At 42.0% G+C, this 26,276-nt stretch overlaps 1 protein-coding gene across 1 annotated transcript in view; it reads left to right on the forward strand.

The window, feature by feature from the left end:
* Positions 1-10,894: 10,894 nt before the first annotated feature.
* Positions 10,895-26,276, forward strand: part of unc5c (unc-5 netrin receptor C) — a 186,529-nt gene continuing 171,147 nt past the window's right edge. The window contains exon 1 of the mRNA XM_038970765.1: positions 10,895-11,288. Within this exon, the coding sequence (XP_038826693.1) occupies positions 11,168-11,288 (121 nt within the window). The 5' untranslated portion in view covers positions 10,895-11,167. The remainder of the gene's footprint in view (positions 11,289-26,276) is intronic.

Below are 26,276 nucleotides of genomic sequence, written 5' to 3' on the forward strand. Positions count from 1 at the left end.
AAATGGAAATACTGTACAGAGATAAAATGGGTAAAACCATAGATTTCTATGGGTAAAACCAATCCTATTTCTGGGAACAGACGCTGTAAACCCCAATGTGCTGTCATTACTCAAAACTTCTGTACAAACCCGTTGCACTACTGTACCATAAGAGTACAGTTACTTGAAGTGATTTTGTAGTCATTACTCAAACCGATAGTCGGTTTTGAGTTGTATCAGCTTGACAATTTTGAGTAAATCAAGAAAGGTTTTAAGTTCATTGAAGTTTAAGCTCATTGTTAATTAAATGCAAAACTTATTAGTGGCTGGAACTCTAAACAGATGTGTTAAGAAATTGTTAATATTAATTTGATTGAACTTAGAATACAGAATTTTTTTTCTTACATGAACATATCCTAGTAATATTTTCAAACTTAATATTTAAAAAATATTAAAAAATATTTTCCAAACATCGTTGTTTTCCCCAACCACAAAGAAACTACAGAGAAAGTATTTTATCTAGTTTCTAACACAACGTAATGAAGGAAGCATTATGTCACATTCAAAAGTTTAATTTCCAATTAATAATAGCATAACAGAGAATTCAGTAGGGAACATTAAGGCTCCTATCTGTCTCTTGCACTCCTGTATGCTTTTTCAGAACTGTCATCAACACCCATGTAAAAAAATTGCCCAACCAACAGACCACTTTAATAACTACAACGACATTCTCAGTAATGCTTACCAGAAACTTTTTTATCTACTTCAGCTGAATGCACTGACTGAAGTTGGTCTGCATAAAAGCGTCTGCTAAATGACCAAAATGTAAATGTATAAACTAACATTTGGATAGCATGCGTATTATTCTAATTAGCTCTGCCCCCCCAAAAATAAGACAAACTCTTTGGCCAAACAAAATAAACTAGTAAATTTAAAATAAATGAAATGCACATATCTGTTGTTTAAATCACTTACTTAAAAAACATCATACATGTTTAATAATAAAAGCACAATTGCTGTGATAAAGTTGTACTTGCTTAGTTATAATTTATTATCATAACTTAAAGAACAAAGTTGATGTGACTTCTCATGTAGTTTTTAGTCAGTACCACATAAACAGTTTAAGTAATAAAGACTTGTAATTGACTTTGAGTTCAACTTACTAGAAGTATTTGAGGTAAAAATGCTTTGGGTTTTTACAGTGTACTATAATCCTAATTGTATATTCATACACATAATACCAGTGTCAGAAATCTACACAGGCTGCAGTATTTTACTATGTAGCCTACAATCAATGAAATAACAGTCAACCTGTGTACTTCACATGCTCCAAATTGTTCTGCTATTTGTCGGAGTTTAGATCATTACAGAACGGAATGAAAAATATACTTAGTAAGAAGAAAAAAATCCCTTCTGTACAATTGCAATCAAACATCGCCTGGCACTCTGACTGATTGCAATCAGCAGAGCTTTGCTCCTGCAGTGCCAGTTCACACAACACAGTTGGTTTTCTTCCCCAAATCACACGTTTTCTGTTTCTCTAAAATACTACTCAAGACCTCAGCAAAAATAGGCAATGTTCTGTGCACAATGGCACAGGGGGGACGACAACAATAGACCTCCGATGCCTCTTAATTGACTATCGCGAGGTCTAGGATTTGGAATTGAATCTGAACTGAATGAAACTGAATGAGAATTCAGTCATCTAATTGAGAGGTCAGTGAACTGAAGGAGTCTATAGGGAGGATCGGAGCAGTCTGACAGGCTCCATCTGTACAGTATATCATTGTTTAGGAGGCAGCAGTACGATGACAACCCACAGACACAGATCTCCTCATTGATCAGCTACTTACTTACTGCCTGCTTTTAAACCATCAATATCTTTTAAAGCACCACTTAAGATGAGGGACATATGTCTCCTATATGCTCTCTGTCTAAGTGCTTGCTTCTTATACTGGAGGCCAGGGATCCATTGTTTTAAGAGCAGGGGACTGTACCAGAGACCTAGCCTCCAGCAGCATGATAGTAATGGACAACCCAACACAGAGAAATCTCTGATTCACTCCTCATGACAGTTGTGTTTCTGGCAGACTTATTTTGGTCTTGTCAAGTACTAGCGCTTGGTGAGAGATCACACTTTTAATTTTAAGAACGCTAACGGTTGTTGGAGGATAATTGAATACGTCTGTCAGAAATTAAATTATGTTGCACACTGTCATGAAACGTTCGAAAGTAGAAATCAAATAATAGTTTCAAAGAATTCAATTATGTGATATTACTGACTGACAGCAGAGAAGGCTCTGAGCAATTCGAGGTATATTTTCTTTGTTCCTCTCTATCTATTTTCATGTAAGATATACACTTGAGTATCGTTGCTTGTCCCAGGCAGCAGCTGAAAGCAGGACATAGGAGTACTTATGGTGCACTGCCAGCTACTGGTTCTTGGACTAACAAGTCTGTGCTATATTGGGTTGGAGTGATGAATTCAGCCAGACCCTAGTAGAGTCCCTCCCTCTTTCCTCACTCGGTGTCCTTGACACACTTTCTCAAGGTGGTGGGCACACTGACCCCATCATCTGGTGCAGTTCAGCTCCCAGGGGGGGGGGGGGGGGGCAACACCCTACGCCCCCGCAGCATCTATCTCCCTGTCCCATTCGCCTACATACCAACCCTTCTCAGATGCCTTGGGCTCTCCCCTTGACATTTCTGTCAGATAGAGTGATTAATGCCTGTTTACATCGGAAGGCCAAACCATTCCCGTGGAGGGAGGGTACAGTGAAGTGCAATTGCTCATTGCTTCATATACTGTACATACGGTCCCCATGAATTCGATTTGAGTGTGTTTGCGTGCATGCATTTTACGTATGTGTGTGTATAAGAAAGTTTGTGTGCATGTGTTGTGTATGTGTTGAAGTGTGTGGTATTCTCACAGGCCTACAGGGGAGTACAGCGAGCCAAGCAGAGGTTCTGTGCGCCAACTCTCTTTGGACCCTGTGTGCCGGGGTGGGCGAGAAATAAACAAAACCTTTCATACTGTTACAAAAGGCAAACAACAAATCTCTATGGAACTGAGTCATAGAATGCTCGTTGGATGCAGAGGCTTACAAACATTTCCTCCAAGTTTGCGTTCAGCGGTGATTACAATGGTATATCAAACAATGGTCCAGAGATACAATAACTCAATGGGTGTTCTTCTGATTTCCAGTTATATCACAGGCTACTGAAACAGTGACAGGGTTGCGATACAATAGCCAAAATTGATATTTGTCTTATCCAATCTTATTGTATCACAGGCTATTGGGAACAGTCACAGGGTTGTCATGTTTCAGCGCTATGTACAAGAGTGAGAGTGACAGTGGGTCACTGGAACTCTTAACACTGTTATAAGGTTGGGCCATGGTGTGTACATGTGGAGAAGAATAGCTGCTTTAAGACCCTGGATTCTATCCTTGTCTCGAGCTGTTTGATTTGACCTGTAAACTTTATGTCAATGATCCTGATATTTTTCTTCAAACTATTTCATTGAATCACTGATATATTCTTATGAATTATTATTCAAAGTGGTGACGCTTTATTCAAACCCTCTGCCATAAAAGTGCATTTACAGTGTCACAAGAGATGCCATCGACTGAGATGACAATATACTGTGTGACATCTATTATATCATGAATTTGACAGTGAAAAGAGAGCTTTAGTGATGATCTGTGGCTGAACCTCAGCACCATGTTGGATCCCTAGTGTCTTCCTTCTTATCTTGGTGTAATTTGTGCTGACACAAGCTGAGAAATGGTAGGAGGCCATCAGCACTCTTTAAAGGTCCTGTGTAGGTATCATTTTATTTCACACTGATGATGGCTTGATGCCGAAAGGTTTGTCTTTTTGTTTTCACTCTTTACTTATGCACTTTTCTGCACAATCAGGTTTTAGCCACCGTGATATCCAAATAAAACATCTACATTTTTGCATTTAAGCCTCCGTTTTTTATTTATTCCTATTTTTTCAACAGTTTCCATCTCTTCCACTGCTGACACAACCTCACAGGAAAGATAGGGTGAAAGGTCAAAGGTTAGTGGTTAGGGTTAAGATTAAGATCTGGCTTAAGTCACTAGTCACTGTTGAACACTAGTGGTGGTCTACGGAGGCCCATTAGGCACAAATTCCAAAGGATTAAGCCGAGTACTCGTCATGTGAAGGGCAGAATAGTACAGTACTGTATGTGGTCCCTTACCAGAAACAAACACATATGGACAAATGCAGTATGCTTTAATTTATCAGACAATGAAGTGTGCCAAAATACAGTATTAAAGAGATTCTCCGGTACTTTTCTATACTTTTTAGCCAGTAGTTCTGAAAGTAGCGCTCACGAGACAAAAGTGGTCGCCGAAAATTGCGTACTACAGTACATGTGTGGCCTACCACTTCGCGGCTGAGCCGTTGTTTCTCCTAGACGTTTCCGCTTCACAATAACAGCACTTACAGTTGACCGGCGCAGCTCTAGCAGGGGAGAAATTTTACAAACTGACTTGTTGGAAAGGTGATGGTACCACGTTGAAATTCACTGAGCTCTTCAGTAAGGCCATTCTACTTTCAATGTTTAGTCTATGGAGATTACATGGCAGCGTGTTCAATCTTATACACTTGACAGCAACAGGCGTGGCTGAACTAGCCGAATACACTAATTTGAAGGGGTGTCCACATACTTTTGTATATATAGCGTATATTAATAATGATTGTGGTCAGGTTTATTTTGGGTATTTTGGTACAGTACACTTCATTGTCTGGTAAATGAATGCATACTGTATTTTCCAGTTTAGCTCTTCCTCGTCCAACCCGCTTCTCTCTCCAGTATGTACTCGCCAGCAGTGAGCTGCCCAGTTTGTTCTGGCAAACCCACAGAGGAGTATAACATCAAATTAACCCTCTGCCATTATGAACCCTTTCAGAAACCAAAAGACTTCAGTCTCTTTAAGAGGTTCACAGGGTTATGCAGAATATATTAATCATGTCAGAAAACCAATTATTTCGGATAGATTCTCTGCAGCAGTTAATGTGGATGCACAGAAGTTGTGGACGAGAAGTGAGAGCAAGGAAAATACCTCTTAGTTTGCAGCCATTGAGACAGAAGAGGCATAGGTCAATGGAATGGTTGTGACATATACTAAATAGTAAGACTTTCCTGGGCACCACTCATCTCTGATCTTTATGCTTTGCTTGACAGAGGTCAGACACAGCACTGCATAGAGAGGCAAAACAACTAAAGAAAGAGAATGAAAATAAGTATTGATACTGTGTTGGTGAAAGCAATCAGCATTCAGTGATATGAGCCAAACATCTTACCGTTCATTTACTGAGTCTTTCTGGCATATTGTCATAGCTGTATTTGTAATTACACTCATTGTCAGTTTCCAAAGAAGAATTGTTATATTGCAAATTAAAATGATTATGCTAATGTGACTGTGAAGCTATTGATGTGAAACAGACTAATCCATCCTTGTGGTAGGCAGGTCTGTCGGCAGCATCTTTGGCTCTGTGTGTTTTCTATGATGACTCATGGCCATGACAGACAGGTAGATCGATATTTTGACTTTGGCACCTGATTTTTGTCTTACAGGAAAAACGATGGTAATGGAAGAGGACTGTAAATAAGTGGAGGCTTCTTGACAAATGAATCCATTAACATTTCCCTGTGTCGCCTGGTGAGCAGATTTGCCGTTTTATGGGGCAGGAAAAAGTAGCTTGTAAATCTGTGAGGCCGAGTGAGGAGCTGAGAGCAGAGCAGGGAGGACACATCTCCCATGATGCAGCACTTTATCTCCCTGCGAAATGGCATCTTTATCTGCCTAAATTAAGTTTTGATTCCTTGCCACATACGGTGCTGCAAATCACTTTTTAATACTGTTATCAAGGGCAACAGTAAAGTATAGAGCCTGAAGTCATGGAAAATAGCTTTATTGTGTGTCACATACTGTCATCAACGACTGGCAGACAGTCACTGTCTCTCTGTGGCTTACAGTAATAAAAATCACCTCCAAACTGCTGCTTTGTGTGCAAATCATATCAGGTCGGTTGCAATAATTTCCAACTCTTTCTTGCTCTTGCAGCTTGGTACCCTCATTCCGTGTCACACTGTTAGGGGACAGGCAACCCTCCGAAAATGCTGCAATTTACAGGCAGGATTAATTTCCCATTCAAATTTCACTCTGAGATGTGTATCTACTAAATTAAAAAGAAGCTCTTTCGGGTGGTGACATCATCCTTCACATCCCTTGCTGCTTGAGTGAGTGAGGTGATCGATCAGTACAGGGAGGCTTTGTTTGTTCAGTACTACTTTCTGTAAAGATGCTGTGACCTTTGACACACACTTTCTGTTAGTGATATATCTCGACGGCCAGCTAAAGAGAGCAGAACAAAGGCCCAGCTAGAGTTGTTAGACGCTGAATAGGGAGGAAATCATTTTGGGAATCACTCAGCGACTGTCATGCCTCATCCTAAGTACCAAAATCAAATGGCAACACTTCAATCCCAAGGAGTCCCTGATGAGACACTGAGATGATTCAAGTTTTTTAGAGCCTGAACAGTGTGGGGACATTACTATCCCTAACTATGCTATCAGCAGGGCTATAGAGAGACACAGAGGTTTAACTGCTGCTGTTTAGTATACAATTTAGTCTGTGGTGTGGTCAACCTCATTACCACAATACACCACCTCCCTCTCCTCCTGTCCTCTAATTAACAACCATACCATTAATACACTTTTACTGTTCCTTAATTCAAATCTGACAGCGGTATGAGTGGAGGAGAGAGCAGCCTGCTTCATCTGTCCACTGTTTGGTAGTACTGTTTTACCATGCACTATTTACATGGTACTGTATCTACTTACAAGTGTCAAGGAGGCAATTACTAGCTAATATCATTACGCAAAAAGCATTTTCTGTTTCTTGGGGATTCAATAATCCCTACAAAGTAGTTACAAAATAGTGAAATGACTTGAAGTATGTCGCAGAAAGTACAGTAGCCTATGTGTTTATTGCATGCAATTACCATGTAAACAGTACTGCGATAGTAACATCAGCTCTTTCCCCATGAATTAACAACCGATTATACCAGCCACTGGGCACACACTGGTTGAATCAATGTTGTTTCCACATCATCTCAATGGAATAGACGTTGAATTGACATCTGTGCCCAGTGGGCAGTGACTTTTTATTCATGACCTTTAAAGTCCAGTTAGAGTCCAATGAAAATACTGATTGAAATTATATAAATGTTGCAGTTGAATGCCACACCCTGGAGCCCCCCCTCCCCATATGACCACGTCATAAGCCAAGGATTACAGTAAATTTGCTGTATATTTTCTCAGCCTCATGGCAAAATGTGTAGAATAGCAGGAAATGTGCATTAAAAATGCCCAAATTCTCCCAGCCTCTTGTGTAAAAGAGCATAAGATGAGCTATAAAACTGCAGCTTTTTAGCTCTGCTTCATGGCAATATGGGTAGAATTGCAGGAAATTAGCTTTAAAACAACATTTTCACTCAGGCTCATGAGAAAATGTAAAGAATGGCACGACATTAGCTATTAACATATTACAGTAACTGTACCAATATGCAAATCACCACACTGAAAGTGATTTAGGATGAAATGGCAGTAAACCAGATTTTGATGATCAGAAGTCTATTTGAGGGATGGATATTTTGGAGCCCTATGCCTCAATCAACCTGTCTCTCCCATCCCACAAGAGTTCCAAAAGCAATTTCCTGCGTCTCGTAACTCAAACTGAAATGCCAGTGAGATGACAGTGGCCCATTGACATTATTGTACATTCACCTAAAATGGAAGGAAGGTGATGAGAATACTCTGTTTCTCAAATTACATTTAAAAATTGTTATTTTCACTTTCCATTTTGTGAGGCATAGAGCGACCGTCAACTTCACATTTCACATTAATCACAGAAAGTCAAGGTAGTGTACAATTCTGTCACACATACATAATATTTCAGCAGGAGTAAATATTAAAAAAGAAAAAACATTATGTTCTAATGGAAAAAGTATTGCACTATATACAATAAAAGGCTTTGCCACTTTCTCACTTTGCAAAACAAAGTTATGTCCCAAAAATATTAAATAAAGCAATGGTATGTGTGCATTAGACTCTCCACAGACCTTGATTGAAGTGCAGTGATTTCTGAAAAGTGTTTGGGATGGAATCATGAGCTCCCCAAAGCCTAAAACAATGTGTGCCTGTATGTACTATACAAACCCCACTTTTACTTGTTTCCAACTTTGCTCTTGCTTTCTGATATAACCATCCAGGTCATGGTTCATTCATAAAATGTGTTGCCCCTGGAGTACTAAGCAGGATTGATCTGCACCAGTCAGACTGTAGGAGCACTGGGGGACTGGAGGAGTCAGACAAGGGTGTTGAAACTCATTCATGCTCGTCAGCTGGGTAAGGCAGTCGCCTCAAGACCAAAAATGTAAAAGTAGGCTACAAAAAAGAACACTAAAATCATTCCAATCCCAATTCAAATGCAACGACTGTTTAGCGTAATTGCTGGCTTGCTTTAGGACCATGCGGAGCATCGCTCAGAGAGAAGCTGCCATGCTGTGCGCCTTTCTCTCACTTTAAGAAAGCAGAGAGCAGAGACAGTGCCAAACAGTTTGCTTTGCCGGTCAGCCATTTAGCCAGTGCGCCGATTTGCTTTTCATTTGATGTAGCCATTTGAACTCGGCCCTGTAAGCCTCAAAGCCAACTTTTTTATGCACCGATTATTTTCACATTAAATGTCGACATTTGAAGTCGGCCTCGTTGTGACTGCATAGCGTGTATTATGTATCTATTTCATGTTGCACAGTATGGACCGCTCCACAAGTCAATTTATGATGAGGTTGAGTAGTAGTTGACATTGTACATGTCGTTCCACAGACCTCTAAACCTAATATTGCGTTTTTGTTTTGTTTTTGGTGTTCTCCAAATAGCATTTTAGAGTTAGAAAATTGTCTACAAATGCAGTAAATTAACTGCAGCTTTCTGACCCCCCCCCTCAGGTTTAGCTGAACTGTCCCTCTGTGGTAATTATTGATCAGGTCTTTAGACATGGCTGCATGTTAGTCCTAATGACCGTGTCTAAACGAGAATCAGGAGTGCGACTGTGACAAGAACAAATGCCAGCTAGAGAAAATGTGTTTCTTGATTGAATTTCAACAGTCTGATTACATTTGCGGTCTTACAGCAGTAAAAAGCGATGTTGCCTTATGTTTGCTCAGCAAGCAATATGCTTGCTCAAACATCCTTTACAAAATATATTGTAATAGACAGATTAAAATGATAGTTACTTTAGGGTAGAATATCAGTGTTAAAAACCTTATATTTCAATTCTGAGCTAATCGATTATAGGCTACTGCTACATAACCAACAATTTCACTGTCTACTGGCTATTCTTTTCAATATAGCCTTACCTACTTGTTTATATTTTGGTGGAATTTTGGAAGAGGGTTCGACTTAAAGCGGCAATCAGGAGTTTAAATAATAACAGTGTCCTCCCTGCTACTGTTTCGTAAAAAGCTGAGGAATGGGGATGGAGAAATATAACCACTCTCAAATTCATAGATAGCTATGGATGCAAGGACTAACCATCCATGATATCACAATTATAGTTTTTAAACATGTTTTTAGGCTGTACAGTGTTTGTTTACATTTACTTTGTTTACAAACATTGGAGTGATACAAGCTTATATTTTGGGTTCTGATAGGGTACTACAGTTGAACTAAGCTCATGAGGCATTTATAAGTTATATTCTTCAAGAATCAATGGGCACATATTATCATGCATTTATATAAGTCCAAGAATGGATGTAGCAACTGCTGATTGCCCCTTTTAACCATCATAGCAAGGGAAATAATTGACTAATGCTTATCGGAAGCGACTTCACCATTCATTTTCTGGATTCAGGTTCACTCAATCATCATTTTAAGCTTTGTTTTACTATTGACAGTTACAGCTGATTTCGGGATTGCATGTCGATTCGTTCTCCTTAAATATTTGTGAACTGATGTATTCGTTTCAGTCTGAATTGTTTAATCAAACTTTTTGCCGCCAGCTCCTGATATCAGGGCATAAAAACTCCAATCTGTCTCCTGAATTAGCCTAGTGCGCACAGCTATATCCTGTCTCAAGCTTGTTTTATTACCACGTTTTCCCTGGCTAAACTAGCTGGCTAGCTAAGCTATGCTAGTTTTCATCCTCATTCCCAAACTTCATAAATACTACACCCTCAAATTCAAAACTCCTTTGCTAGTTATGCAATCATGTAACTAAGAAATTACCTGGAAAGAAACTTGAAAATTATTTAGTGTTTTTTGAATAGTCATGACTGGTTCAAGGTATCTTCGGCATCATTGCCAACTGTGACAACAGGCAGCCTCTCCCCACTTGGCTCGATGGGATATGTAGTGGTTTTGCCAACACAGTCAGATATGTCCACAGTCTTGTATCCTTAACCTAAAAAAACCCTACTCCACATAGCGTCAATGGCTACTATGAATGGCCTAATTACTTCCGGATATGGAGCTTCTCCTCCTCACCACTTTATACTCGATAAATAACATCCATTCCGAGGCTCCAAGCCGGGTTTTGATATGGCCGCCACAGACAGGAGTCGGTCGTATTTGGATTGGTTGAAGTAGCATGGTACAGAGACGGAGCCTTGTCCGATTCAATTCCATCAGTAGAGCGCTAGGCGCGGTACTGAGGTTGTATACTGTCGCTAGACGGAGTGCGGAGCGTGGTAGCGGCAGTTACGGAGGACTTTTGTGAATTTTCTGATTCGGAACATGAACTTCATATCAACCAGACATCGGCCCAGGTAGTCAGCTAGACACGTTAAGCATTAAAAGTGAACAGAGCAAACGGTAATTTCAAAGGTTTTCACTCATACCTTCATATGACTGAGGGCGGTGCTCGCTTCTCATAAGACAATTTAATATCTGTCATATTTCAAAACTGTTTCACCGAAGTCCTGGAATTTGTTCATTCTCTATCCATCCCCCCTTGTTCAACCTTCCCCTTCTATTCGTCAAGTGTGAGACTCCTAAAGATTTCAATTGCAGCTGCTGCAAGGCAGTAGGTCATTGAAACAGCATTTGATAGCCACTGGACTTGCCTCATCGCGGAGTTTTTGACTCCTCATCATGGGGTATAGTGTACAAACTGCAAGAAGTGGAAGAAGAGGAGTCACAGGATACTTACTGCAGATGATCACCATATCTTTCGTTTTGCTAATTGCCCTCGTGGATATCGGAGCTGCTCAAGGTAAGCTATCGAATTCATACCTGCATGCAGAAAAAAGCACCAGCGCTCGAGTGTTTTGCGGATGGCCAAAGTCGAAGATTTGTGCTGGATTTTTGCAACAACAGAAAATCATAGTTCGCTGACATCATGAATGAATAGCCCAGACTTGTCAATTTCTGGCCAACAAAATAGAAGAATCCCAGAGTCGCATACCTTATAGAGTGAAAAATATAGTCACAGCTGTAGTATTGTGCGCTCTGGGATATTTACACAGTCAATTAATGTTTCTTCCATATCGACTACTGGAATGTGGTGGATATCGACGTTTTTCAAATGTGTTTATTACCTAAGTGTAAGGCTATGCGTTAAAAGGACAGAACTTCAATAAAGCCTTTGCTTGGTGTAAACAGACCTGACCATAGCCATTTTGCTCAATTTTAAGATACTTTTAATCGTTTTTTTGATGTTATATAAACGAAAGATTAGCAAGCTACACCTGAGTCATCGTAGTCACAATATGTTTCTTTAGACTATCTCTCTCTCTCACGCTGCACACACACAAACTGTGCATGCGGATCAAAGTGCGCGGGATGTCTTATATCGAGACATACAAAAATAAGCTTCTCCGGCATTTTACACAGTGGCCTAGGCCTTATACAGCAATTGAAAATATTTCGTTGAAGTTACGTTTACTCTAACCCAATTAGCAAAATTAAATTCAATAACTGCCCGTGGAGGCTTGCTTATATTTCATCATACACTTAAGGGACAGTTCGACATTTACTGGTCCAACTTAAGGTGTCAAAAGAAATGCACCTGTCTCCCCAACATTTAAAATAAACTGCACACCCTCCCCCCTCATAGAGTTAACTCAAAATCATGTTTAATACCACAAATAACTGTAGCGGCCCTGAGTTAATAAACGTGGATATAGACTTTCCCACCTCAGCATGATTTGTGGTGCAGGCGATGCTACTCAGGGCTACAGGCCAGAAGGTTGAGGGTTCTCACCGACCACCACAGACAAGCTCACCCTCCCTGCCTGTTTCATTACACTGCAATCAGAGTCGGCTGCAGACAATGATCAGCTAGGGGGAAATCAGATTTTAAAAAAAATTATGCCATATTTATAATTATATAAAATATATACACCACATTTTCCACCAATAAGTTTCTGTGCCAATGCACCACACAACCAACAAACAAACCTTACCGACGTAGAGCACTTCAATATCATGGTTTGTGTTTTCAACACAACAATAAATAGACTATGTCAATCTTGACAAACAGAAAATACATCCCTTCCTACCTTGTAGGCTTACCCAGTATCCAAATGTCATTCAACTTTTTGGTGTTTCATCAAATGGCACAGTTTGGATTGATTGGTTTTATTTGTCAGTTTAAAAAATCCATATATTTACACACAGTACAAATATTTTTACAAGTGACCGGGATTGCACTCTGAAGTCGGGAACTTATTTCCATTGCGGTCCCTATTGTTTTGTACATAAATACAGTGCCTTCTGAGAGTATTCAAACCCCTCAACTTTTTCGACATTTTGTTGTTACTGTTTGAATTAAAGATTTATTACATTTAGATTTTTTTGCCACTGGCCGACACACAATACCCCATAATGTCAGTGGAATAATGTTTTTACAAATTTTTACAAATTTACTAAAAAATGAAAAGCTGAAATGTCTTGAGTCAGTAAGTATTCAACCCCTTTGTTATGGCAAGCATAAATAAGGTCAGGAGGAAAAATGTCCTAAAAAAATCACATAGTAAGTTGCATGGACTCATTCTGTGTGCAATAATAGTGTTTAACATTATTTTTGAATGACTTCCTCATCTCTGCACCCCACACATACAATTATCTGTAAGGTCCCTCAGTCGGGCAGTTAATTTCAAACACAGATTCAACCACAAAGACCTGGGAGGTTTTCCAATGCCTCACAAAGAAGGGCACCTATTGGTAGATGGGTAAACGTATAAAAGGCAGACATTGAATATCCCTTTGAGCATGGTGTTGTTATTAATTGCCATTTGGATGGTGTATCAATACACCCAGTCACAACAAAGATACAGGCGTCCTTCCTAACTCAGTTCCCGGAGAGGACAGAAACCACTCAGGGATTTCACCATGAGGCCAATGGTGACTTTAAAACAGTTACATAGTTTAATGGCTGTGATAGGAAAAAACTGAGGATTGATCAACAACATTGTAGTTACTCCACAATACTAACCTAATTGACAGTTTGAAAAGAAGGAAAGAATAAAAAATATTCCATAACATGCATCCTGTTTGCAACAAGTCCTGAATACAAAGTGTTATGTTTGAGGCAAATCCAATAATACAATACATTGCTGGATACCACTGTCCATATTTTCTAGCATAGTGCATCATGTTATGGGTACATTTGTAATCGTTAAGATCTGGGGAGTTTTTCAGGATAAAAAAGAAACGGAATGGAGCTAAGCACAGGCAAAATCCTATAGGAAAACTTTGTTCAGTCTGTTTTCCACCAGACACTGGGAGATGAATTCACCTTTCAGCAGGACAATAACCTAAAACACAAGGACAAATCTACACTGGAGTTGCTTACCAAGAAGACAGTGAATGTGCCTGAGTAGTGAGTTACAGTTTTGACTTGAATACTTATGTCAATTAGATCTTTTCAAAAAATAAATAAATAACATGTTTTCACTTTGTTATTATGGGGTATTGTGTTTAGATGAGAAAACGAAAAATCTATTTCATCAATTTTGAATTCAGGCTGTAACACAAAAGGTTGAATAAGTCAAGGGGTATGAAGGCACATAGTACCACATACTGTACATATACTATGCAGTACATTTACATTTACATTTAAGTCATTTAGCAGACGCTCTTATCCAGAGCGACTTACAAATTGGTGCATTCACCTTATGACATCCAGTGGAACAGCCACTTTACAATAGTGCATCTAGATCTTTTAAGGGGGGGTCAGAAGGATAACTTTATCCTATCCTAGGTATTCCTTAAAGAGGTGAGGTTTCAGGTGTCTCCGGAAGGTGGTGATTGACTCCGCTGTCCTGGCGTCGTGAGGGAGTTTGTTCCACCATTGGGGTGCCAGAGCAGCGAACAGTTTTGACTGGGCCATAGTACCATAGTAAGAGTCCGGCTTACCCAGTACTGACGTTTTGATAACCGTGCAAATCTCTCTAGGTCAAGGTGACTCTTATCAATATATTCGCCTGTATTTACCCCCCAAAAAATGAAATGCTAATTAGTTGCTAAAGAACAACAAATGCCATGATGATCTGGGTGAGACAGTCGAATCGAGGCAAAGGTAAGAATCTCTGGATTAACTATCACACATTAGCTAAATGTAGTAATTAATAAATTGGCAACATTTCTTTAAATTGACAATTCTGTGAACTGTGTTGTGCACGTTTTAAATTGACACAATACCTGTTAGTAAAGGTCTCAGCTAGCAATGAGGTGCAGGAGCTTGCAGGGGTTTGGAGTTTTGCATTTCTACTTTGATGCTAATTAGCATTTTTGAGTCTGAGACTAAATAGAGCCGAATATATTGATAAAAGTCACCATGTCCGAGAGAGATTAACATGGTTATGAAAACGTCACGCCAGGGCAAGCCTACACGAAGCACAGTGCTTATTTTAAGTGTTTCTAAAATCCCATGTGGGGAAAAATGAACGGTGGAAAAACGATTGTAACCATTTCCCTGTTTTACTGCTAGGTTTTATGGGTATTATGACACCTCCAATGTGGGGCTCTATTACATAGATAGACACATTACAGAGATGCAGACAAAAAACTGCTCGACCTCCAGATGAGTATGAGGGGGGAGTTTAAGTACAATTCTTGTTTTGCTTGGTCTTTAGATGTTTGGGGCTGCTGGTGAACCATGATGTGCAGGCATTATCAATAAAACTGGGCTAGCGCACTTGCCAGAGTCTTTAGGGTGTATATAGCTAGGTTTCCATCCAATTGATTTTCATGTGAATGTTAAAAAAAATTCCCATCAGAGTTGTTTCCGTCAAATTGACTTGTTGTGGATAAAAGTCTGGGCATAAATACATAGTGCACATAAAAAATGTATTTTGGTATTAAATTCCCTTACCGAATAAAAAAATACAAGTTAAATGAGTTTCCATGGCATTTTCAACTCTTGGCCTGCTGATGGTTTTGTCACAAAAAATGTTGCGTAGGTATAGGGAATGTACCCACTCTGGTGTTGACACCTGCTCTCTAGCCAACAGCTGGCAGATACAGTGCGGGTATAGCCTACTGCATGATGAGTGCAATATTCTTTTATTTGTCAAACGGCAGAATACATCACCAGAACAAGACCCTCAATATTTATTGGAAAGGAGCATCACGATGACCGTGCACTTTTACCACCCCGTGAAGTCCCTCCTAACTTATTTCCTCTGTAGCCTAATAAACTGCATACTTTCCCGTGATGACATAAAAAAAAAGATCCGACATGTACTTTGCTCGCTTAAAAAGGTTGGATGGAAACCTGGTTAACGTCAAGTCATTTTGAGGACGCTGGAATTCTATTTTATATATCTGAATAACTGGGCCTGTTGGGAGCATATGAAGCTACATTGCTATTGGACGACTAGCGAGAATGATGATCTGCAACAGACAGCGCATCTCAGTAGCAGAAGTAAAAATACAGCCAGACTGCCCTTTCTAGACCTTCTAAACTGTCGAGTGTAGACCCGCAACTGATCCAAATGGAATGAAACATTCAAATCACAGGGCTTTTGCGCCGTTATTCAAATGACATTTTCACTGCAGCCTAGAGTAGAATTTTGTACTCACTTGAAAACAATAATGCAATTATTCATTGTATTGTGGCGTTGTAGGCTAGTCTATGCGGGATCATTATGTTGTCCCTAAACAAGATCAATAGAGGAGCTGTTTGAGCTGTGTGTCTCACGTCTTCACTGTTCTTTCATGCTCAATGATGCACCTGGCCACACTGATTTGATGTGTGGAATGATTGCTAGTCAGCCTATTGCAGATCTGGACAAACAATCCACCTAGCACTATTGTCACTATGCCTGGTGGATAGAGGGCAGGATAGACAGACTGGACTATATTGAGCTGGGGTATAGTAAAAGCTAGCGCAGAAATGCGTAGTGCGTAAGGGAAGTACCAAAACACCTTGATATAAGGGAGGTGCATACAAGCAGATGAGGACATTTAGCTAGGATGGAAGACATTATATAGTAAAACCTGCAAACGAGCAAACGTAAACCAGGAACAAAACGCATTACCCTCCCCTTTGCCCAATAAAAAATCACACAACCCTCCCCAAAACAAAACTAAACGTTTGACAACCGTCCCCCCGGTAAATTTCATTCTGTCCTTTTTATCAGCTTTTTGCAACAATGAGTTAGATCAATCTCAACATTGGATTTTAATGCACTCATAGACTTTCATAATGAAGTATAGTTGTCGCCTGTTGTTGTGGATTTTCATCGCCCTTCATTTTCCTCTTCCTTCCATTATTCTCTCTTTCTTCCATCTCTCACACTTGTTGAAAGGATGGTAAAGTTCAGGGTCATAGGCCACTGCCTCATCCATCAGGAGAGTTGCTCTTCTCACATCTGTTGTCCTTGGTTATTCACCTGCAGCTGTCTGAACAGTGGTAGGCCCACAACGCTGAGGCTAGAGTCATTGGTCAACAATAGTATTGGAAGGCTTTATTGGTTACATACAGTATAACGTTTCAACGGTTTAATGTTTTTAATTCCAGTAGGTTCTGATTTTTGTTTTGTTTACGCTTGTATCATTCTTCATTATTATCCTGCATGCTGCCATTTTATTACAGTATATTAAAGGATGTTTTTTATTTTAGTTAAGGTGTTGTCAAATAGAAAATAGCAGTCAAATCTCAAACAGCATGCAGACAGCGTCGAACACCCAAACCCATTTACCAAATCCATTCCCAACTGAGCTGGATTGTCTGTCAAACAAAAAAAGGCAAAAACCCATCCCCTAGGGTGTGTTGAATGTGCATTCCTGTGTGTGTGTGTTTTTCTCAGGAGGCAGGTGGGTGGCCTCTTTCTTACCATAGATGCATTGTGAATATCCCAAACACATTCACACACACATAATGTAACAATGGAAGTAATGGTGTGAGGATTTTTCAAATGTTCTATGTCAGAACTAAGGGCTTTATTAACACAGACCCAGCTGGAGGAGGAAATAATGTTTTCCCAACAATTTAACGAGTAATTTGGAAGTCACGCTTTCGCCCTTCATGCTCTGGATCAGTCCAAGAGTCCCCTGCAATCTCAAATTGCAGCCCTAAAACCATAATTTCAGATGATCCATACAGGGAAAAGGGTCTGTCAGCAACCCAATTCAGTCTGTCCTGGCCCCAACCCCTGCCCCAGCTCCCAGCCATAGATCCTGCCCCAGCTCTCAGTCCCGGGCCTCAGCCTCAGCCACAGCATCACAGTGACTCCTACATAGTTAATGAGGAATGAGCAAAGGAGAAAAACGGAGGAGGAAAAACAGCTCTGGTTTCTAAAGGGCAGGGCTGGGATGACATAATGGCCATTCCAGAACCCCGGAGAGGGTCGTGTCGTTGACTGGAGTGGGAACACGAACCAGGTCGTTCCCTGTCCATTAAGAAGTCGATAAGCCTGGAGAACATTGTTTGGGGGTAATTAATGGCCCTGCCTTCTTTGTGCACTGATGAGCTGCCTGTGCAAATTTCCACTGGAGAGTCTCTTCAGCTCAAAAGGACTCACCCGGTTGGTGATTAGTGTCTCACTTACCCGGCAACAGACTTTTCTATTTTTAATGTAATTTAAATTTAAAAAATGACCCCCATTTTTCTCCACAATTTCGATCTTGTCTCATCGCTGCAACTCCCCAATGGGCTCTGGAGGCAGAGGTCGAGTCGTGCGTCCCCCGAAACATGACCCGCCAAACTGTGCTTCTTAACACCCGCCCGCTTAACCAGGAAGCCAGCCTCACCAATGTGTCGGATGAAACACTGTTCAACTGACGACCGAGGTCAGCCTGCAGGCGCCCGGCCCGCCACAAGGAGTCGCTAGATTGCGATGAGCCAACTAAAGCCACCCCGGCCAAACCCTCACCTAACCCGGACGACGCTGGGCCAATTGTGCGCCGCCCTATGGTACTCCTGATCAAAGCCGGTTGTGACACAGATAGTATGAGACGGACTCTCGGCATGGTAGCTCCTCATGGTGAATTTAAACTGGCTCTGCTTCTTATTAGTCTATGTTTGAACTTGTACTCTTGACAAGGTAATCCACCTAGCTTGTTTCCAGCAGAGAGAGAGAGAGAGTAGGATAGCTGGCTAGCTATCAGGGAACGGGGGTTAAAGAAGATAGCTTTTTAACCTACCGAACTCTTTACAAAGCAGGAATTGAGATATGGGGTTAGCCAGCCAGCAGCCAAATGCTTTCCAATTCAGGGACAGTAGCTTGATTGTCAATCTTGAAGAAGGGGGAGGCGTCCACACCATCATCCATTCGCACAGCAGCAGGTGTGTGTGTGTGTGTGTGTGTGTGTGTGTGTGTGTGTGTGTGTGTGTGTGTGTGTGTGTGTGTGTGTGTGTGTGTGTGTGTGTGTGTGGTGTGCCTGCCTGTGTGCGTATTTAGGAGCAGATCTGGGCTCTGTGACTGTCTGAATATGCAGATGAGCTAAGGATGAGAGAGAAGAGGCAGTGGAAGAGAAGGTTTATCTTTGATCGTTCTCCAAACAGTGCATATCTAAATCAATGTCTAAGCCTACTTCAAATACATCCCAACAAGTACACCCACCCTGCTGTCACTCTGGTATGGAATTACACAATATATTGAACTAAAAGTCAAATGTGTTAACAAGATTTAAGTACATTTTTACTTAAATGACAGGCCTATTTGATACATGAGATAAGCTGTTTCATAATGAAGAGCAGTGTGATGCCAACTAAGCCTCTCTGTCATCTTCAGACGCTGCAGCTTCAGACACAGAGGCAAACCCAATCTAACCAAACCCAACCTAGGGAGTCTGTGGACACAGCCTTTAGCCACTTTTTCCACAACTTTCCTCCCAATACTTCATACTTACACCCCCCCAGTGCTCTCTCTCTCCCTCTATCCCCTCTCTCTTTCTCCCTCTCCCCCCCCTCTCTCTCTCTTCTCTTCCCCCTCTCTCTATATTGTGTCCTCTGAGCTTTGTTTTCGGAGAGAAAAGCAAATGGTCTCTTTAAAAAAAATTGTTCAAACTACCAGACAGTATAAGAGTTTGTTATTTTTTTAAGTGAAGGGAAACTTAGGATGGAGATGTAACCACATACGCAGAGGCACACACACACAACGTGCTTACACACACACACACACACACACACACACACTCGTATTTCGAGATTGATCACAGTGTGTTTAAAAAAACGGGGTAAGTGAGAATGTTGTTGCTGTCATTATTACTCTAAACGTTTCCCCAATTGGCTGACAACTATGGTCCCAGCCGAGCTGCTAAGGTTACAGCCACTGCAGTCATTTCACAAATGCCGTCTGTACACACAATGAGCACATTGTACCTGTGGAGGAATGCTAGCGAATTAGTTAGCGCTAAGACCTTTTGGCAATGCCCAGAAGGTGACAAGATTATGCAGTTAATACTTTCAGGCCCATATTTCATTGAGGGAAAGTGAGACTCAGTAACATATGCAACATAGCTGATGGCAAAGGGCAACAACCAACGCTGTGTATGTCATCAGAAATGGCCTTCTGGAGCCTTTTCCTCAGGCGGATGATGTCAGAAAAACATGGTGCTTGTTGGCTCTACTCCAGACGGAGTGTGAGTGTGGTTTAGGGTGATAATTACTGTGAAAAGAGGCTGCTGAGTTTGTGTCCCCACACCTGACATCACTTTCTATTTTTGTTGAAGGGAAAAGGGTATATATGACTGTTATTGGGCCTGATGTGTGTGCAGCAGTGCTGTTGAATCTGGATATCTCCAGCTGTGCGGATACGGCTAGATACTGTATCATGGGCACAATAACGACTCCCAACATTCTCTGTCATCTGCCTTATTCTCTGAGATACAAAAGAAAGGAGAGGCGGAGGGAGGGAGGCAGGGAGCAGAGAGATACAGTAGAGAGGAGAGAGGAAAGGCAGACTGGAGAGGAAGATTGGAGAGGGTGAGAGTCAAAGAGGACAGGGAGTCGAGAGGGAGAGAGACGACGAGAGGGAGAGATACGAGGAGGAGATGACGGGGTTAGAGAGAAGATGAGAGGAAAGTGTCATTAATCACTCTGCAGTGTGACACTCTAAACTACAGGGGAGCGTCACCGTGCAAGATTCGCTTCTATTAGCAGTGCATTAGCAGGGCCCAGCACAAGTAGCAGCACTTGACAAGCAGGCCTGTGCCAGAACGGCTGACCTCTGTTTCAGCACAACGGATACTCCTCTTCAATACCACCCAGAGAGCAGAAAGCCTCCTATTCACATCACATACACACAGCTGAAGTGTTGTGCATAATGTGTGCCTGTGCTTGTGTGTGTGTGTGCCTGTGTGTGTGTGTGTGTGTGTGTGTGCCTGTGTGTGTGTGTGTTTGTGTGTGTGTGTGCCAGTGTGTGTGTGTGTTTGTGTGTGTGTGTGCCAGTGTGTGTGTGTGCCAGTGTGTGTGTGTGTGTGTGTGTGTGTGCGTGTGTGTGTGCGTGTGCCTGTGTGTGTGTGTGTGTGTGTGCCTGTGTGTGTGTGTGTGTGTGTGTGTGTGTGCCTGTGTGTGTGTGTGTTTGTGTGTGTGTGTGTGCCAGTGTGTGTGTGTGTGTGTGTGTGTGTGTGCGTGTGTGTGTGCGTGTGCCTGTGTGTGTGTGCCTGTGTGTGTGCGTGCACCTTTGATTTGACCAGAGCTCAGTGTTTGGAGTGACACAGTGCATTAGAGAGCTCAGGGTTTGGAGTGACACAGTGCATTAGAGAGCTCAGTGTTTGGAGTGACACAGTGCGTTAGAGAGCTCAGGGTTTGGAGTGACACAGTGCATTAGAGAGCTCAGGGTTTGGAGTGACACAGTGCGTTAGAGAGCTCAGTGTTTGGAGTGACACAGTGCATTAGAGAGCTCAGGGTTTGGAGTGACACAGTGCATTAGAGAGCTCAGTGTTTGGAGTGACACAGTGCATTAGAGAGCTCAGGGTTTGGAGTGACGCTCAGTGAGCGAACACTCTGTCCAACTGCTATTGCCTGAGTACTGTGTCCCATTTTGCCTTTTGACTACATGCAGTCACTGAAAAAAGTTATTAAAAAAGAGCTCCTGTACTTAATCAACCCAGCTACCAGCTTTGATAAGGGATGATGACTGTTATGATCATGTTGATGGTTACCTGTGCTCTCACCTCTGTTTTGGAGTGAATACCAGATAATGGCTCTCCCAATTTGAGGTGGTTGGTGGCTGCTAACATTCTCAGTAATTTCACATTCAGAGGGTGAATCAGCTAACACCACAGTGATTATACTAAAGGATCCCAGGCAAGGAGAGGAGAGGTGGTGCAAGGGTACACTACAGGCCCCACTCCACATGGAGAGGCACATTATTATCAGAGGGGAGAGAAATGGAGAATCAGAGGGAGAGAGGGAAAGGGAGAGACAGGGAGAAGGAGAGAAAAAGAGAGCGAGGGAGAAGTGATTTCCAGTTAAGTGGCCCTTCTCATGCCATTTTAAGCAGAGAGACTGACAGGGCACATCTTGAGTGAGTACAAGTACACACTCTATCCTCTGCCCTTTAATTTGGCTTTTGTTCTCCCTGTGGGCCCACTGGGGTGCAACCACAAATACCCTGTTGCTTTTCCATCTTTCCATGCCCTTAACAGGAGAGCAGCCAGGGGACAGGACAGGTCAAATACAGGATTTTATGTGATCTTAAGTGTGCGCTCAATGTTGTTTGTTGCTACAGAATTTGATGTTTTTTGTGTTATGTGACTAGCCATCTAAATCTGTATGTGCTTAATCCAAGCCTTTTGTAATTCATTGTCATGCCGTAAGCTACATGTTTGGCATTGCAACGAGCACAACTGAGCACAGATCTGCTACATGGCTGAGTTACCATGACACGGATGTATGGTTTGTAACTGTTTTGTTATTAAGGGGATATTTTTTTTATCTACATCCCCAGAGTCGGATGAACTCGTGGATACAATTTTTACATCTATGTGTGCATTTCTGACATAAGTTTCTAGCTAGCGCTAGCGCAATTGCTAACTAGTGTTGGCGCAATGACTTAGCATTGGCTCGCGAAACTACCTCTAACTTCCTTCATACTGGACACAGAGACATAAAAATGGTATCCACAAGTTCATCTGACTCTGGGGAAGTAGATACACGACCTCGTTGCCAACATCCCCAAGTACGCTTTTAACATTTGCAGATGGTTGTTTATGAGTTGACTGACAGGGAATTTGGAATATACAATAGATTCAACCCAAACAATCATACTCCAACACACACTATGGAAAGTACTGTACCTGTATGTTTATAACAGTTCTTGAGCCACGGTATAACTCACCTGGTGAAATACCCCTTTCTGCCTACTATAACTGACATCAACAATAGGACATGCAATCAAACTGATATCCTCTCCTTTTGCTATGCATGTTAGTCTACCTTTTTTTAAAGAGGATTAGGACACAAAATAGGCGGAGTAAGAGTGGAGGGATTTGGGACTGAATTGGAATGCTGCTGGCACACGGATGTTACACACTGGCAGACACTATAAAAAGCCCCAAAGTGCTGATGAGCACCAAACAGTCATATGGCTGTTATTTCCCCACTGTTCCTTTAATGGTGTTCCTTTCAGACTCCTGGCGCTGCCTCGCCCCAGCAGGTACACTACAGTAGGCTATAGTACTGTACAGAGCTAGAGGAGGCAGGGGAATAAAAACTGACACTATGTGCCGTGTCATACTTACGATGCACCTCAGACCCCGAGCTCCACAGGATACAGAATCTAAGCCTGTAGTGAGCATACTTTTTGAGAAAACTACAGCGCTTTTGAGAAAACTACAGCGCCGTCTTTCTGTGGACAGTCGTTAGAAAGTCATCCTAAAGTCATGCAGTTCAGATGACAAAGACCTGTGTATAGCTCCCAGTAGCAGCAGCAGGAAGTGGCTGGTCTGAGCTGATGGGTGTGTTGACTAATCCAACACCACCACACAGTATGGAGCAGAGCAGGCATCCTCTGGATCCTAGTGTACTGTACACAACCGCTATGGAAATCATGCCTCTTCAGAGAGCTCCTATCTGTGCCTATGTGCCGTCTATGATTGACAAAGCTAAACCTTTAATCCGGTCACCTGATGTCTTCTGTGCAGACAGCTAAAGCTTGCTGTTTTCACTGTGGAACACTAGGAGAAGAACATAACTCAATCAAATGTTAGAACCCCTCAAAGAATAGAAACAGCATTAATCCATGATATAAGCCATGTGTCTTACTGCCTGATATTTTGTTAAGCTTAAAAACTACGTCAGATACGGAAGATGTAGTAAACTTGGACATATAATTATATTTGTACGGTAATAAAATCGTCACGCCCCACCAGCACGTTATTTCCTGAGTTGGCTGGGCCTTATCCTTTTCAATTGTAGGGACATTCACCAGGCATGGGTCTTGGTAGTGTTGTGGTGTATGTACGCTGAACAAAAATATAAAACGCAACAAGTAAAGGGTTGGTACCATGTTTCATGAGCTGAAATAAAAGATTCCCAAAAATAAAATAAAAAGCTTATTTTGTGCACACATTTGTTTATATCCCTGTTAGTGAGCATTTCTCCTTTGCCAAGATAATCCATCCAGCTGACTGGTGTGGTATATCAAGAAACTGATTAAGCAGCATGATCATTACACAGGTACACCTTGTGCTGGGGACAATAAAAGGACACTCTAGGGACAGTTTTGTCTCGCAAAACACAATGCCACAGATGTCTCAAGTTTTGAGGGAGCATGCAATTGGCATGCTGACTGCAGGAATGTCCACCAAAGCTGTTGCCAGATAATTGAATGTTAATTTCTCTACCATAAGCCGCCTCTAATGTCGTTTTTGAGAATTTGGCATTACGTCCAACCGGCCTCACAACCGCAGACCACATGTAACCACGCCAGCCCAGGACCTCCACATCCAGCTTCTTCACCTGCGTGATCATCTGAGACCAGCCACTTGAGTAGCTGATGAAATTGTGGATTTGCACAACCAAGGAATTTCTGCACAAACTGTCAGAAAACCGTTTCAGGGAGGCTCATCTGCGTGCTCGTCGTACTCACCAGGGTCTTGACCAGACTGCAGTTCGGCGTCGTAACCAACTTCAGTGGGCGAATGCACTTCGTGGATGGCCACTGGTACGCTGGAGAAGTGTGCTCTTCATTGATGAATTCCAGTTTCAACTGTACCGGGCAAATGGCGGTTTGCTGATGTCAACGTTGTGAACAGAGTGCCCCATGGTGGCGGTGGGGTTATGGTATGGGCAGGCATAAGCTACAGACAATGAACACAGTTGCATTTTATCGATGGCAATTTGAATGCACAGAGATACCATGACAAGATCCTGAGGCCCATTGTCGTGCCATTCATCCGCTGCCACCTCATGTTTCAGAATGATAATGCAGGCCCAATGTCACAAGGATCTGTACAAAATTCCTGTGAGATGAAAATGGCCCAGTTCTTCCATGGCCTGCACATTCACCAGACATGTCACCCATTGAGCATGTTTGGGATGCTCTGGATTGACGTGTACAACAGCGTGTTCCTGTTCCCGCCAATATCCAGGAACTTTGCACAGCCATTGAAGAGAAGTGGGACAACATTCCACAGGCCACAATCAACAGCCTGATCAACTCTATTCGAAGGAAATGTGTCGCACTGCATGAGGCAAATGGTGGTCACACCAGATACTGACTGGTTTTCTGATCCACGTCCCTACTTTTTATTTTAAGGTATCTGTGACCAACACATGCATATCTGTAATTTGGTCTCCAGAGTGGCGCAGCGGTCTAAGGCACTGCATCTCAGTGTTAAAGGTGTCACTACAGACACCCTGGTTTGAATCCAGGCTGTATCCCAACCGTCTGTGATTGGGAGTCCCATAGGGCGGCGCACAATTGGCCCAGTGTCGTCCAGGTTTGGCCGGTGTAGGCCGTCATTGTAAATAAGAAATCGTTTATAACTGACTTGCCTAGTTAAATGAAGGATTTAAAAAATCCCAGTCATGTGAACTCCATAGATTAGGACCTAATGAATTTATTTAAATTGACTGATTTCCTTATATGAACTGTAACTCAACAAAATCTTTGAAATTGTTGCATGTTGCGTTTTTTGGGGGGTTCAGTGTATATCAGAATTGAGGCGGCAAGGGGACGGGGGGAGGGAGACATGGGGGTAGGAAGATATGGGACTAGTGCCCTTTTAGTGGAAACATGAGATCAGGAGACCCACGCTCTGCGTTTCCTGTCTAACGTTTATCAGCATCTCCCTCTCTGTTATTCCTGGGCTCTTAAAACGCCTGATGAAAGGCCAGCACAGATAAATGTTTGTGCCTCCTTGTTTTTATGGGGCTTAAATGAGGGACATCCTCCATTCCTACCCCAGCTCTGTGATCTCACAAGCAGAGTTATGGTTTCTGGTTTACATTAGAGCTCAATGGAGGCAGACTGGGGATGCTAGAAGGACAATGTTACTTCTACTTCCCCCCTACACTAATGAATGGTCTTACAGTAACTCCAATATAGCGCTGTATGTTGAACGAGTCAGAGGGTGCAGTAATGGGGATTGAGGGTAGAGCTATGTAATTGTCCAATCTTACCAGGAAGGAGTAAGTGGATTTTCTGGTAGTGTGTGTGTTGTAGGGTGTGTCTGCGTTATCTAAAGAAATAACAGCTCTGTGTCTCACCCCTAAATCCCTAAGGCTGGTTCGGGACAACATTAACCACTGCAGAAACAGAGATTACTGCTAGACCTGTCCTGCTAAACATTTACCCATTTT

The sequence above is a fragment of the Salvelinus namaycush genome, chromosome 31 (genome assembly GCF_016432855.1).
Source record: "Salvelinus namaycush isolate Seneca chromosome 31, SaNama_1.0, whole genome shotgun sequence".
NCBI classification, from domain to species: Eukaryota; Metazoa; Chordata; class Actinopteri; order Salmoniformes; family Salmonidae; genus Salvelinus; species Salvelinus namaycush.